General features: G+C 43.3%; 1 protein-coding gene and 1 pseudogene across 2 annotated transcripts; one reads left to right on the top strand and one right to left on the bottom strand.

Moving 5' to 3' along the window:
- Positions 1-6722: 6722 nt before the first annotated feature.
- Positions 6723-8910, top strand: LOC116891802 (annotated as a pseudogene). Its single transcript, XR_004386862.1, has one exon. The product of XR_004386862.1 is annotated as a decreased expression in renal and prostate cancer protein-like (transcript).
- Positions 8911-14316: 5406 nt separating this feature from the next.
- Positions 14317-15261, bottom strand: LOC116894040 (olfactory receptor 52B4-like). The gene has a single exon (XM_032895760.1). It carries the CDS (start codon positions 15259-15261, stop codon positions 14317-14319), a length of 945 nt encoding a protein of 314 aa, XP_032751651.1.
- Positions 15262-15707: the final 446 nt, after the last annotated feature.

The raw sequence follows: 15707 nt of genomic DNA, 5'->3' as shown, positions 1-15707 counted from the left end.
CAGCTCAAAGGACCAGTACATATCTTCAACAAAATCATAGAAGAAAACTTCCCTAACCTAAAAAAAAGAGATACCCATAGGCATTCAAGAAGCCTACAGAACTCCAAATAGATTGGACCAGAAAAGAAACACCTCCCGTCACATAATAGTCAAAACACCAAACGCACAAAATAAGGAAAGAATATTAAAAGCAGTAAGGGAAAAAGGTCAAGTAACATATAAAGGCAGACCTATCAGAATCACACCAGACTTTTCGCCAGAAACTATGAAGGCCAGAAGATCCTGGACTGATGTCATACAGAACCCTAAGAGAACACAAATGCCAGCCCAGGCTACTGTATCCTGCAAAACTCTCAATTAACATAGATGGAGAAACCAAGATATTCCATGACAAAACCAAATTTACACAATATCTTTCTACAAATCCAGGACTACAAAGGATAATAAATGGTAAAGCCCAACATAAGGAGGCAAGCTATACCCAAGAAGAGGCAAGAAACTAATCGTCTTGGCAACAAAACAAAGAGAAGAAAAGCACACAAACATAACACATCCACGTATGAATATAACAGGAAGCAATAATCACTATTCCTTAATATCTCTCAACATCAATGGCCTCAACTCCCCAATAAAAAGACATAGATTAACAAACTGGATACGCAACGAGGACCCTGCATTCTGCTGCCTACAGGAAACACACCTCAGAGACAAAGACAGACACTACCTCAGAGTGAAAGGCTGGAAAACAACTTTCCAGGCAAATGGTCGGAAAAAGCAAGCTGGAGTAGCCATTCTAATATCAAATAAAGTCAATTTTCAACTAAAAGTCATCAAAAAAGATAAGGAAGGACACTTCATATTCATCAAAGGAAAAATCCACCAAGATGAACTCTCAATCCTAAATATCTATGCCCCAAATAGAAGGGCACCTACATACGTAAATGAAACCTTACTAAAGCTCAAAACACACATTGCACCTCACACAATAATAGTAGGAGACTTCAACACCCCACTCTCATCAATGGACAGATCATGGAAACAGAAATTAAACAGAGGCGTGAACAGACTAAGAGAAGTCATGAGCCAAATGGACTTAACGGATATTTATAGAGCGTTCTACCCTAATGCAAAAGGATATACCTTCTTCTCAGCTCCTCATGGTACTTTCTCCAAAATTGACCATATAATTGGTCAAAAAAACAGGCCTCAACAGGTACAGAAAGATAGAAATAATCCCATGCGTGCTATCGGACCACCACGGCCTAAAGCTGGTCTTCAATAACAATAAGGGAAGAATGCCCACATATACGTGGAAATTGAACAATGCTCTACTCAATGATAACCTGGTCAAGGAAGAAATAAAGAAAGAAATTAAAAACTTTTTAGAATTTAATGAAAATGAAGGTACAACATACCCAAACTTATGGGACACGATGAAAGCTGTGCTAAGAGGAAAACTCATAAGCGCTGAGTGCCTGCAGAAAGAAACAGGAAAGAGCATATGTCAGCAGCTTGACAGCACACCTAAAAGCTCTAGAACAAAAAGAAGCAAATACACCCAGGAGGAGTAGAAGGCAGGAAATAATCAAACTCAGAGCGAAATCAACCAAGTAGAAACAAAAAGGACCATAGAAAGAATCAACAGAACCAAAAGTTGGTTCTTTGAGAAAATCAACAAGATAGATAAACCCTTAGCCAGACTAACGAGAGGACACAGAGAGTGTGTCCAAATTAACAAAATCAGAAATGAAAAGGGAGACATAACTACAGATTCAGAGGAAATTAAAAATATCATCAGATCTTACTATAAAAGCCTATACTCAACAAAACTTGAAAATCTGCAGGAAATGGACAATTTCTAGACAGATACCAGGTACCGAAGTTAAATCAGGAACAGATAAACCAGTTAAACAACCCCATAACTCCTAAGGAAATAGAAGCAGTCATTAAAGGTCTCCCAACCAAAAAGAGCCCAGGTCCAGGCGGGTTTAGTGCAGAATTCTATCAGACCTTCATAGAAGACCTCATACCAATATTATCCAAACTATTCCACAAAATTGAAACAGATGGAGCACTACCGAACTCCTTCTGAAACCACAATTACTCTTATACCTAAACCACACAAAGACCCAACAAAGAAAAGAACTTCAGACCAATTTCCCTTATGAACATCGCCTTAAAAATACTCAACAAAATTCTGGCAAACCGAATCCAAGAGCACATCAAAACAATCATCCACCATGATCAAGTAGGCTTCATCCCAGGCATGCAGGGATGGTTTAATATCTGGAAAACCATCAACGTGATCCATTATATAAACAAACTGAAAGAACAAAACCACATGATCATTTCATTAGATGCTGAGAAAGCATTTGACAAAATTCAACACCCTTCATGATAAAAGTCCTGGAAGAATAGGAATCCAAGGCCCATACCTAAACATAGTAAAAAAAGCCATATACAGCAAACCAGTGGCTAACATTAAACTAAATGGAGAGAAACTTGAAGCAATCCCACTAAAATCAGGGACTAGACAAGGCTGCCCCTCTCTCCCTACTTATTCAATATAGTTCTTGAAGTTCTAGCCAGAGCAATCAGACAACAAAAAGGAGGTCAAGGGGATACAGATCGGAAAAGAAGAAGTCAAAATATCACTATTTGCAGATGATATGATAGTATATTTAAGTGATCCCAAAAGTTCCACCAGAGAACTACTAAAGCTGATAAACAACTTCAGCAAAGTGGCTGGGTATAAAATTAACTCAAATAAATCAGTAGCCTTCCTCTACACAAAAAGAAACAAGCGAGAAAGAAATTAGGGAAACGACACCCTTCATAATAGACCCAAATAATATAAAGTACCTCGGTGTGACTTTAACCAAGCAAGTAAAAGATTTGTACAACAAGAACTTCAAGACTCTGAAGAAAGAAATTGAAGAAGACCTCAGAAGATGGAAAGATCTCCCATGCTCATGGATTGGCAGGATTAATATAGTAAAAATGGCCATTCTGCCAAAAGCGATCTACAGATTCAATGCAATCCCCATCAAATTACCAATCCAATTCTTCAAAGAGTTAGACAGAACAATTTGCAAATTCATCTGGAATAACAAAAAACCCAGGATAGCTAAAACTATGCTCAACAATAAAAAGGACTTCTGGGGAATCACTATCCCTGAACTCAAGCAGTATTACAGAGCAATTGTGATAAAAACTGCATGGTATTGGTACAGAGACAGACAGATAGACCAATGGAATAGAATTGAAGACCAGAAATGAACCCACACACCTATGGTCCTTGATTTTTTTGACAAAGGAGCCAAATCCATCCAATGGAAAAAGATAGCATTTTCAGCAAATGGTGCTGGTTCAACTGGAGGTCAACATGTAGAAGAATGCAGATCGATCCATGCTTATCACCCTGTACAAAGCTTAAGTCCAAGTGGATCAAGGACCTCCACATCAAACCAGACACCTCAAACTAATAGAAGAAAAACTAGGGAAGCATCTGGAACACATGGGCACTGGAAAAAATTTCCTGAACAAAACACCAATGGCTTATGCTCTAAGATCAAGAATCGACAAATGGGATCTCATAAAACTACAAAGCTTCTGTAAGGCAAAGGACACTGTGGTCAGGACAAAACGGCAACCAACAGATTGGGAAAAGATCTTTACCAATCCTACAACAGATAGAGGCCTTATATCCAAAATATACAAAGAACTCAAAAAGTTAGACCGCAGGGAGACAAATAACCCTATTAAAAAATGGAGTTCAGAGCTAAACAAAGAATTCACAGCTGAGGAATGCCAAATGGCTGAGAAACACCTAAAGAAATGTTCAACATCTTTAGTCATAAAGGGAAATGCAAATCAAAACAACCCTGAGATTTCACCTCACACCAGTGAGAATGGCTGAATCAAAAACTCAGGTGACAGCAAATGCTGGCGAGGATGTGGAAAGAAGAACACTCCTCCATTGTTGGTGGGGTTGCAGACTGGTACAACCATTCTGGAAATCAGTCTGGAGGTTCCTCAGAAAATTGGACATTGAACTGCCTGAGGATCAGCTATACCTCTCTTGGGCATATACCCAAAAGATGCCCCAACATATAAAAAAAGACACGTGCTCCACTATGTTCATCCAGCCTTATTTATAATAGCCAGAAGCTGGAAAAAACCCAGATGCCCTTCAACAGAGGAATGGATACAGAAAATGTGGTACATCTACACAATGGAATATTACTCAGCTATCAAAAACAACGACTTTATGAAATTCGTAGGCAAATGGTTGGAACTGGAAAATATCATCCTGAGTGAGCTAACCCAATCACAGAAAGACATACATGGTATGCACTCACTGATAAGTGGCTATTAGCCCAAATGCTTGAATTACCCTAGTGGCCTAGAACAAATGAAACTCAAGACGGATGATCAAAATGTGAAGGCTTCACTCCTTCTTTAAAAGGGGAACAAGAATACCCTTGGCAGGGAAGAGAGAGGCAAAGATTAAAACAGAGACTGAAGGAACACCCATTCAGAGCCTGCCCCACATGTGGCCCATACATATAGAGCCACCCAATTAGACAAGATGGATGAAGCAAAGAAGTGCAGACCGACAGGAGCCGGATGTAGATCGAACCTGAGAGACACAGCCAGAATACAGCAAATACAGAGGCGAATGCCAGCAGCAAACCACTGAACTGAGAACGGGACCCCCGTTGAAGGAATCAGAGAATGAACTGGAAGAGCTTGAAGGGGCTTGAGACTCCATATGTACAACAATGCCAAGCAACCAGAGCTTCCAGGGACTAAGCCCCTACCTAAAGACTATACATGGACTGACCCTGGACTCTGACCTCATAGGTAGCAATGAATATCCTAGTAAGAGCACCAGTGGAAGGAGAAGCCCTGGGTCCTGCTAAGACTGAACCCCCAGTGAACTAGACTGTCGGGGGAGGCGGCAATGGGGAGGTGGGGAGGGAACACACCCATAAGGAAGGGGGGAAAGGGATGTTTGCCAAAATGTACATAAGAAATACTCAAGTTAATAAAAAAAAAATAAAATAAAAAATAAAAATAAAAAAAAATCTTTTCATAGTTGCTGAAAAAAAAAAAAAAAAAAAAACTCAGGTGACAGCAGATGCTGGAGAGGATGTGGAGAAAGGGGAACTCTCCTCCATTGTTGGTGGGGTTGCAGACTGATACAACCATTCTGGAAATCAGTCTGGAGGTTCCTCAGAAAATTGGACATTGAACTGCCTGAGGATCCAGGTATACCTCTCTTGGGCATATACCCAAAAGCTGCCCCAACATATAAAAAAGACACATGCTCCACTATGTTCATCGCAGCCTTATTTATAATAGCCAGAAGCTGGAAAGAACCCAGATGCCTTTCAACAGAGGAATGGATACAGAAAATGTGGTACATCTACATAATGGAATATTACTCAGCTATCAAAAACAATGACTTTATGAAATTCGTAGGCAAATGGTTGGAACTGGAAAATATCATCCTGAGTGAGGTAACCCAATCACAGAAAGACACACATGGTATGCACTCATTGATAAGTGGCTATTAGCCCAAATGCTTGAATTACCCTAGATGCCTAGAACAAATGAAACTCAAGACGGATGATCAAAATGTGAATGCTTCACTCTTTCTTTAAAAAGGAACAAGAATACCCTTGGCAGGGAAGAGAGAGGCAAAGATTAAAAACAGAGACTGAAGGAACACCCATTCAGAGCCTGCCCCACATGTGGCCCATACATATACAGCCACCCAATTAGACAAGATGGATGAAGCAAAGAAGTGCAGACCGACAGGAGCCGGATGTAGATGGATCCTGAGAGACACAGCCAGAATACAGCAAATACAGAGGCGAATGCCAGCAGCAAACCACTGAACTGAGAATGGGACCCCGTTGAAGGAATCAGAGAAAGAACTGGAAGAGCTTGAAGGGGCTTGAGACCCCATATGTACAACAATGCCAAGCAACCAGAGCTTCCAGGGACTAAGCCACTACCTAAAGACTATACATGGACTGACCCTGGACTCTGACCTCATAGGTAGCAATGAATATCCTAGTAAGAGCACCAGTGGAAGGGGAAGCCCTGGGTCCTGCTAAGACTGAACCCCCAGTGAACTAGACTGTCAGGGGGAGGGCAATGGGGGAGGTGGGGAGGAACACCCATAAGGAAGGGTGGGAGGGAAGGGGATGTTTGCCCGGAAACCGGGAAAGGGAATAACACTCGAAATGTACATAAGAAATATTCAAGTTAATAAAAAAAATAGAAAAAAAAATATACAAAGAACTCAAAAAGTTAGACCGCAGGGAGACAAATAACCCTATTAAAAAATGGGGTTCAGAGCTAAACAAAGAATTCACAGCTGAGGAATGCCAAATGGCTGAGAAACACCTAAAGAAATGTTCGGCGCAGGCAATGCTCGCGGCGGCGGCGACGGCGGCGGGAGGTTCGGTTGTCGCCCGTTGGCCGCGCGGAGCCGCGCTCGGCGGCCGCCATTGCAGTTTTTCAGTTGCTTTTTTAAAGAAGGAAGGCTCATGGTGCAAATTGTTATTTCCAGTTCCCAGTACTGCCCAGTTTCCCAAGAACTTGTATTTAGCAGCGTTCCTTTGGGCTCCTAATGGTGGTGTAGGTGCAGGACACTACTCATCCTTCACCGCTCAAAAATATTGTAACCGCCAGCCCTTTGCTTGCAGTACGGGGGCTGAAGGCCTGGCAGAATGGGTGCTGATGGAGCTACAGGGGGAGATCGAGGCTCGCTACAGCACCGGATTAGCTGGAAACCTCCTGGGAGACCTACATTACACCACTGAGGGAATCCCTGTGCTGATCGTGGGGCATCATATCCTGTATGGGAAAATCATCCACCTGGAGAAACCTTTTGCAGTCCTTGTCAAACACACTCCTGGGAAGCAGGACTGTGATGAGCTTGGTCGAGAGACTGGCACCCAGTACTTGGTGACAGCACTCATCAAAAACAAGATCCTTTTCAAAACTCGCCCCAAGCCTATTATCACCAACGTCCCCAAGAAAGTATGAAAGAACCCCGGATTTTCCCTAGAGAGGCCAACCCCTGGACTCGTGCTCATTGCCACCTCGAGGACGGCTGGACGGAGGGCCTCCAGTGAACGCAGGTCACCGATGGGTGTGAACACAGATCCTTTCCTCATGGCAGCAGGCTCTCTTGGTGGGACCCTGGCTCCCTTTGCAAGGAATCCAGCTCCTTTTCCAAATCCATCAGGCTCATTGGCGTCAAACCCAGCACACTTCCTGCTGGTGCTCGTGACCCAAGCATGACTTCTTTCAAGAGGGATGAATCCCACTGGTACAGGTGCAGCTTCTTTCCCAAGGCCAGGAGGCCTTTTGGGACCAGGACCAGGACCAGGTTTAAACCCTAGAACAGGAGCTCTTCCAGGCCCAGGACCTATGTCTAATCCCAGATTAGGAGGGCTTCCTGGTCCTGGTCCCTATGGCCAACCCAAGGGCAGGTGGGCTCCTGGGAGCAAGTCCTGACCCTAGAAGTGGTGGCCCCATGGGCCCTGGATGTGGACCCAACATGAGGGCAGGTGTTTTGTCCTCTGGGACTGGTCCTCCCAATCCAGGCCAATGGGCCTGGGTCCTGGACCAAGTCCAAATCTGAGATCAAGCTTTTTAGGTACAAACCCGGCCCCTAGGCCTGGTATGTTTCAGGCCCAGGCCTGGGGCCCAACCCACGAGCATGTGGCTTAGGACCGGGTCTTGGGCCCAATCCAAGAGCTGGGGGCCCAGGCCCAGGCCCAAATCTGGACAACAGAGCAGGAGGCCTCTTGGGTACAGGATCTGGTCTTAACTTAAGAATGGCTGGACCTCAAGGCTTAGATCTTGCCCCCCATTCTAAGGGCAGCAGGTCTTTTAGGGACAAATTCAGTTTCTTTTTTGAGCTTCTGGAAACATGGGCACAAACCCACCCACCATGACAAGAGTACCTGGCCCCATAGGCCCAAACACAGGTCCTAGCTCTCAAGGAATTGGCCTTCCAGGGCCAAATCCATCTGCCATGTCAAGGGCTCCTGGCCCCATGGGTCCTAATTCAGCTCATTTCTCAAGACCAGGTGGTCCCATGGGGGTAAATGCTGGAGTCTTTCCAAGGGGGACAGGATCAGGAGGACTGAACCCAGCTGCCTTCTCTCAGTCTTCTGGCACATTGGCCTCAAATCCAGGTACCTTTCAGAGGTCTGCTGGCCTTCAGGGCTCAAATCAAGCAGTTTTCCCAAGAGCCTCTGGGCCACTAGGCCCCAACCCAGCTAACTTTCCAAGAGCCACTGGCCTGCAGGGTCCAAGTCCAGCCGCCTTCCCAAGGTCTGCTGGTCCGTTAGGCCCGGGTCAAGTTGCTTTCCCCAGGTCAGCTGCCGGGCACCTGGGCTCTTCTCCAGCAGGCCCTGTGGGTATCAACCCAGCTCCTTTCGCAAGACCAACAGGGACCCTGGGCCTTAACCCAGCCTCCTTTCCAAGGATGAATGGCCCTGTAGGCAAGACTTTGGTCCCATTTCCTAGGGTGGGCAGCCTCCCTGGCTCAAATCCAGCTGCTTTCCCCAGACCAGGGGGTCCAATGGCTGCAATGTACCCAAATGGAATGTTACCCCCTTAAATAGCATTTTTCTTCCAGAGCCACTTTGTTATTTAAGCACTGTGGTTCTGAGCTGGGACTGTCTCTTAGGTAAAAAGAGTAGATCGGAACTACAGTCTGAAAAGAACACAGCTGGGGTTCAAGTTCAGCGAGCCTTCTTTTTTTCCTGCTTTTTTTTCTTGACTGAAGGCAAACTTATTTGTGAGACACGGACTATGGCAGATAGGGATGATCCTGGCCTCAAGAAAAAGCATCTCTGGCCTTCGGAAGTCTGCTGTGCTTTTTGTCCCACAGCTTTCTGCCCTTGTTTCTTACTAGTTTCTTGAATTGTTCTCGTGGACTTTTCCTCAGGGATACATTGGCCTGCAGGTCCTAATTCCCCACTCACCACTGGAGAATTGGCTCACTGGCTGTCTAGTGATGCTGCACTGGTGGCGGGCCATGAATTCGCAACTCTGACCTGGGTACCCTGGACCTAGTCATGTTCTACTGCCAGACCTTTCCTGGGGGGCTTGAACACAGTATGGGAGGTAGACACCCACGGCACAGACCCACCACATTTCTGCTTGACTGGGCCTGCAGCTCCTTTCTTCTGGGACTTAGAGGTGGCCAGATTTAAGTTCCTCCGATCATCTAGCTCCCTCCTCACTGGTACTCCAATCAAAGAACCTCAAAACTTAAACTGATATGGATGGAAATTGGGGAATTAGGGTGGGGGTGGAGGGATGAAAGGGAAAATCACTGTGCTTTGTTCGGCCTGATGTGAAGGATGGTTGGTGTTTTTCCTGCATTGTATCTTTTCTTACTGTTTCTTTAATAAATGGGGTGAGAGGGCAAAAAAAAAAAAAAAAAAAGAAATGTTCAACATCTTTAGTCATAAGGGAAATGCAAATCAAAACAACCCTGAGATTTCACCTCACACCAGTGAGAATGGCTAAGATCAAAAACTCAGGTGACAGCAAATGCTGGCAAGGATGCGGAGAAAGAGGAACACTCCTCCATTGTTGGTGGGATTGCAGACTGGTACAACCATTCTGGAAATCAGTCTGGAGGTTCCTCAGAAAATTGGACATTGAACTACCTGAGGACCCAGCTATACCTCTCTTGGGCATATACCCAAAAGATGCCCCAACATATAAAAAAGACACGTGCTCCACTATGTTCATCGCAGCCTTATTTATAATAGCCAGAAGCTGGAAAGAACCCAGATGCCTTTCAACAGAGGAATGGATACAGAAAATGTGGTACATCTACATAATGGAATATTACTCAGCTATCAAAAACAATGCCTTTATGAAATTCATACGCAAATGGATGGATCTGGAAAATATCATCCTGAGTGAAGTAACCCAATCACAGAAAAGCACACATGGTATGCACTCATTGATAAGTGGCTATTAGCCCAAATGCTTGAATTGCCCTAGATGCACAGAACAAATGAAACTCAAGACGGATGATCAAAATGCAAATGCTTCACTCCTTCTTTAGAAGGGGAACAAGAATACCCTTGGCAGGGAATAGGGAGGCAAAGATTAAAACAGAGGTAGAAGGAACACTCATTCAGGACCTGTCCCACATGTGGCCCATACATATACAGCCACCCAATTAGACAAGATGGATGAAGCAAAGAAGTGCAGGCCAACAGGAACCGGATGTAGATCTCTCCTGAGAGACACAGTAAGAATACAGCAAATACATAGGCGAATGCCAGCAGCAAACCACTGAACTGAGAACAGGACCCCCTTTGAAGGAATCAGGGAAAGGACTGAAAGAGCTTGAAGGGGTTCGAGACTCCATATGAACAACAATGCCAACCAACCAGAGCTTCCAGGGACTAAGCCACTACCCAAAGACTATACATGGACTGACCCTGGACTCTGACCTCATAGGTAGCAATGAATATCCTAGTAAGAACACCAGTGGAAGGGGAAGCCCTTGGTCCTGCCAAGACTGAACCCCCAGTGAACGTGATTGTTGTGGGGAGGGCGGCAATGGGGGGAGGATGGGGAGGGGAACACCCCTATAGAGGGGGAGGGGGAGGGGTTAGGGGTATGTTGCCCTGGAAATCGGGAAAGGGAATAACATTCAAAATGTAAATAAGAAATACTCAAGTTAATAAAAAAAATTAACCTAATAAAGTAAGCTGATCAATCTGCAAAAAAAAAAAAAAATACTAAACTGAAAGCCACAGCATGCTTTAAAACAACCTTTGTATCTGCAGTTTCCTTCCCCCATACCCTTATACTATCCTTCATGTCCCCTGTGACCATTGCCTGCTCTTCCCTCAACACCCATCCATGACCTCTTGTCTAATTCTGTAACATAGCCCACCCTTATACCCTCTTATTCACATCCATCAAACATTAAAAGTCAGGATCTGCATAAGTCAGAGTCTGAAGATTTTACTTTTTCTGAGCCTGTTTCATCTTGCTTAATGTAATACTTTCTAAAGCCATCCATTTTCCTGAATACTTCTTGTTGCTGTATTGTTCACAGGAAGGAAGTGGGGCCGTCCTAGGTGTTCATCAACAGATGATTAGAACACAAAGATGTGGCGTGAATACACAGTGGAATTTTTTTCAGTAAGGAAAATGAAATTTTAAAGAAAATAAATTGGAATACTGATTTTAATTAGGTGATATATTGAAGGTTTTCACCGTGACACTGGATTTGACACACTTCATTTCAATACTCTTAGTGGACTTTAAGGTTGTGCATTTAGTGACATGATTTTTCACGTACTGATGATTTTCTGGAGAATACAGATCATAATTATTATGAATCTAATCATGGCCATTCTTCTAAAGTTGTTGTGACTTTTCCTGGGGAGATGAGAACAGACATCTACTCATCACAGACAGATCACTAATGACAGGACAAAGAAATGTTTCCACCGAAGTCTGACAAAGCAAATGAACAAGGTTAACCAGGTTACTAGTAGAATGGGGAAGAATACAGACCACAAAAAGACAACCCAGTAGGAGTGCAAATTCACAAATCTACATCCTTGATCCTCACTGACTTGACTGGCAGGCAGTTTGACAGAACAGAGAGTCTTTTTTCCCAGGTAGTTGTTCACTATTTACATAACCTCAGCAGGGACCCTGTGAATCCTGTTAATTTTGGGTACTTTCTGAGACCTGTAACCTTCCAACAACTTGTGACTTTCCTGAGAGTACAAATTTTGTTCACTGGCTGAATCTTAACAGGGTGCCCCTAGGAAGAAACATTGCATTTCAAGAACAATTACTATATAAGGTCTACTTTTATTTCTATTAATATGGCAACATTACCTTTCAAATGGTTAGTGTTTTCATGGTATAGGTTTTTTCATTTTGTTCAGATAATTTCTCTGACTCAGTGCTTATGACATTCCTCCTACAGGTAGAATGTATAAAGCAATGCTAGGTGAATGCTTACTTCAGATGCCTTTAATCATTTTTTTAAAGATTTATTAATTTTATATATGTGAGTACACTGTCACTGTCTTTAGACTCACCAGACGAGGAAATTGAATCTCATTACAGATGGTTGTGAGGCACCATGTGGTTGGTAGGAATTGAACTCAGGACCTCTGGAAGAGTGTTCAGTACACTGTGTGACTGCTGAGTCATCTCTTCAGCCCCTCTAGCTCAGATTCTTAACTGATCCTCTAGAATATTTACACATAATTACATAATGCATATTTTTGTACTTGTGTTACCATTATCCTATTTTTTTACTCTCATGATTTCTATTTTAATTTTCTGCCATGTTTTATAAGTTAATAACTATTAACTTCAATTTTCATTAATTTTTCAGGTATATGTGTGCAGATGAGGGCACTTTGTGCAGATGTGTGTAGATGCCTGTGGAGGCCAGAAGTATCAGATCCCTTGGAGAAAGAATTACATGTACTTGTGGGCTGTATGAAATGAATGCTGAGAGCTGAACTCAGGACCTCTGCAAGAGAAGTACATCCCCCCCCCAGCCACATTAAAAACTATCTTTAATTAAGCTATTTTATTCTGTTAATATTTTGCTTGATTATTAGAAATTTGGACCACGGAGTTTGGGATTGAAAGAGAAAGAGCATTTGCTCTGTATGACGTCACATGTGCCTCTGCGGTGAAAGGCTTCAGCAGTGTTCAGCAGGTGTCTGTTTGTGCTGTCTGACCTGAATCTGATCTGCTTGGGTGGAGTCTGTACCTCTTGCTCTTTCTTAGCCCCTAAACTCAGCTCTTTGCACAGTCCTTTGAAATAGAGTCTTTCCTCAACTTCTCAGACGTCATTGTCCTGAAATGCACAACACTTTTGTGGGGAAAGAGCATAGAAAGGGGAAAACAACAAAAACCACTAGAATTTCAACTACAGCTTATTATTCTCAAGTACATGTATTATTAAACATGCTCTCTATGTAGAAGAGAGTGCATGACATCCATTCCATAATGTTTATATATTTTTAAATGCTAGATATTGTTAATATGTAAAAATTTGTTTATGTACAGAGTAAGCCCTCCTTATTTATAAACTCTATGTCAATTGATTCACCAAATAACAGAAAATGTTTGGCAGAAACATTTTTATATTAGACATATGCAGATCTTTTAATTTTGTAATTATCTCCTAAACAATACAGTATAGAGACTGTATTCACAGTATATAGATTGCATTAAGTGTTATCAATAATCCAGAGACAACTTAAAATACAAGAGAAAGCATGCACAGGTAGTATGCAAATGCTAAGCCATTTTTATAAGACTTGAGTCTCCCAATATTTGGTAGCCATAAGGAAATCTGAAATCAGTCTTCCACAGAACCAAACTTGACTGTTGTTGGTTTGGTTTGGTTTGGTTTGGTTTTTTAATTGTTGGGTTTTTTGTTTTATTTTGTTATGTTATGTTTTCTTTTTTTGGTCAACTTATGAGCACAGGGGTTAAGGAGATGGCTCAGGACATAAAGTGCTCATGGCAAAAAGCACGCATGCCTGAGTTTGCATCCTCAGAACCCACATGAAAGCCAGATCGAGTACCTGACGAATGTCAGTGCCCCCTAAGAGCAGTTAGATGGATAGCCTGACTTCCTCAGTCTTCTTGCAGCAGACACTACCCCTCGTGAACCACAGAACTCTCCTCTCACAACAAGTCATCAGATTCAGGTTTCCCAAGGTGGATCTGCAAAGGTTTAACCACATAACTTTCAGGCCCCAGCCACAGCTGCACTCAGTCTAAGTAAGTTTTCACGTTCTAAGAAGTGAGTGCAGAGCCCAGGAGTCACTGATCCCGGATGTCACTTCACTAGAACGAAGGGCATGAAAGAATGAAATGTTCTGTGCAGTTTCCCAGAGATATCATCAGTGTCCCAGAACTGCAGAAACTCCATGGACCAAATTCCAAAGCAACAGAGTGTCCTTATTTACTTCATCCTCTTCCAAACCCCATGCTAGTGTCAGGGGAACATGGTGTCTTGACACAATTCTAGCTACCCAATGTCTGCATGGAAGGGACCTTGTTCAGTACACTGTGTGAGAACATGGCGGTGTTCTCACAGGTTGAACCAGAGCGTGTATTCTTCAGCTTCCCTGTTAAGTTGCTCTGATGCAGAACGCAATGAGGTATGTGTCAGCTGACCCATCCCATCTACCAGCTCCAAAGATAACTCAACACAAAACTGTAGATGCCACAAACTGAGTTTTTGACCCAAATTCACTTATAGTTTGTAAACAAGACATGAACAATCTGCTCCTGGATTTGCTTGGTCTTGATTCCGTAAATGATAGGGTTCAGCATAGGTGGAACCAGAATGCAGACATTAGCCAACAGGATGTGGATGTGAGGTGGGATGTGGCGCCCAAACCTCTGTGTAAGTGTTGTGAAGATCCCAGGGCCATAGAAGAGGATAATGACGCAGACATGGGAGCCACATGTGTTGAGAGCTTTGTGGCGAGCATCCTGGGAAGGCATGCGGAAGACAGAACGGAGGATCAGCACATAGGAAACAAAAATTAAAAAAACATCTAAAGTTATTGTTGACATTAAAACGAAAATTCCATACCAAAAGTTTACTCGGATATTGTTGCAAGCATATTTAGCCACGCCTATGTGTTCACAGTAGGTATGTGGAATAATATTATTTTTGCAGAAAGTTAATCTTTTCACAAGAAATATTACGGGGAAAATTGTAACAAAGCTTCTCAGAAAGATGACCACTCCAATTTTTCCAATTAGGGAGATTGTGAAAATAGTGCTGTACCTCAGCGGGTAGCAAATGGCAATGAAGCGGTCAAAGGCCATCACCAGCAAGATCCCAGACTCAGCGATGAAGGTGGAGTACATGAAGAAGAGCTGAGTGATGCAGCGATCCAGGGAGATCTCCCCTGCATGGAACCAGAAGATGGACAAGGCCTGGGGAACTGTGGATGTGGACAGCACAATGTCTGTCCCCGCCAGCATGCAGAGGAAGAAGTACATGGGTCCATGGAGACTAGTTCTTGTGAGGATAACAAAGATAAGCAGGCTGTTCCCAAGCAGGGCAGTGACATAGGAAATGAAGAAGGGGATGGAAATCCACATGTGCTTGTCCTCTAAGCCGGGGATGCCCAGCAAGCGGAAGACTGTGTGACTTACAACAGTGTGGTTTGAAGTAGTCATACCCAGAAAACCTTCTGCAGATGTCAATCCTCCAGTTACAGAGCTGGGAGAAAATATGTATTTTTTGTGCTATCACTGGGAGCTTTTGTAGCTTTCCACACCTTCCATCTTCTTTGAATATGTAAACAAGAAACACAAAGGAGAAAGATGATCTACGCTCCAATGAGAGACATCATTCTGCACACCTCAGTGACAAACAATCAAACCGTACACAGGATGAGTCATTGATGCGTGGGGAGCTGGACCTTGAATGTTAGCAGCAAACCATAAGGTGAGGAATAAAAGAGAAGAGAAGCAGTGGAAGCTAACATAGAGCAATGGACAATGGTTCTGAAATATTCTCAGTCCAAAGTAGCTGAGAGGTGGGGGGTGGGGATGGCTGGATGCCAGATACTTTTCCTTTCAATAAAGATTTTTGAGCACTCATTCACCCTAAACCCTTAACT

Source organism: Rattus rattus, chromosome 2 (genome assembly GCF_011064425.1).
Source record: "Rattus rattus isolate New Zealand chromosome 2, Rrattus_CSIRO_v1, whole genome shotgun sequence".
Taxonomy (NCBI): Eukaryota; Metazoa; Chordata; class Mammalia; order Rodentia; family Muridae; genus Rattus; species Rattus rattus.
Note: the sequence above shows the minus strand (reverse complement) of the source record. Positions and strands in the feature narration are given on the sequence as shown.

Excerpts from the sequence above, each read along its gene's own strand:
- LOC116894040 (XM_032895760.1), bottom strand. The coding sequence starts at position 15,261 with ATGACTACTTCAAACCACACTGTTGTAAGTCACACAGTCTTCCGCTTG.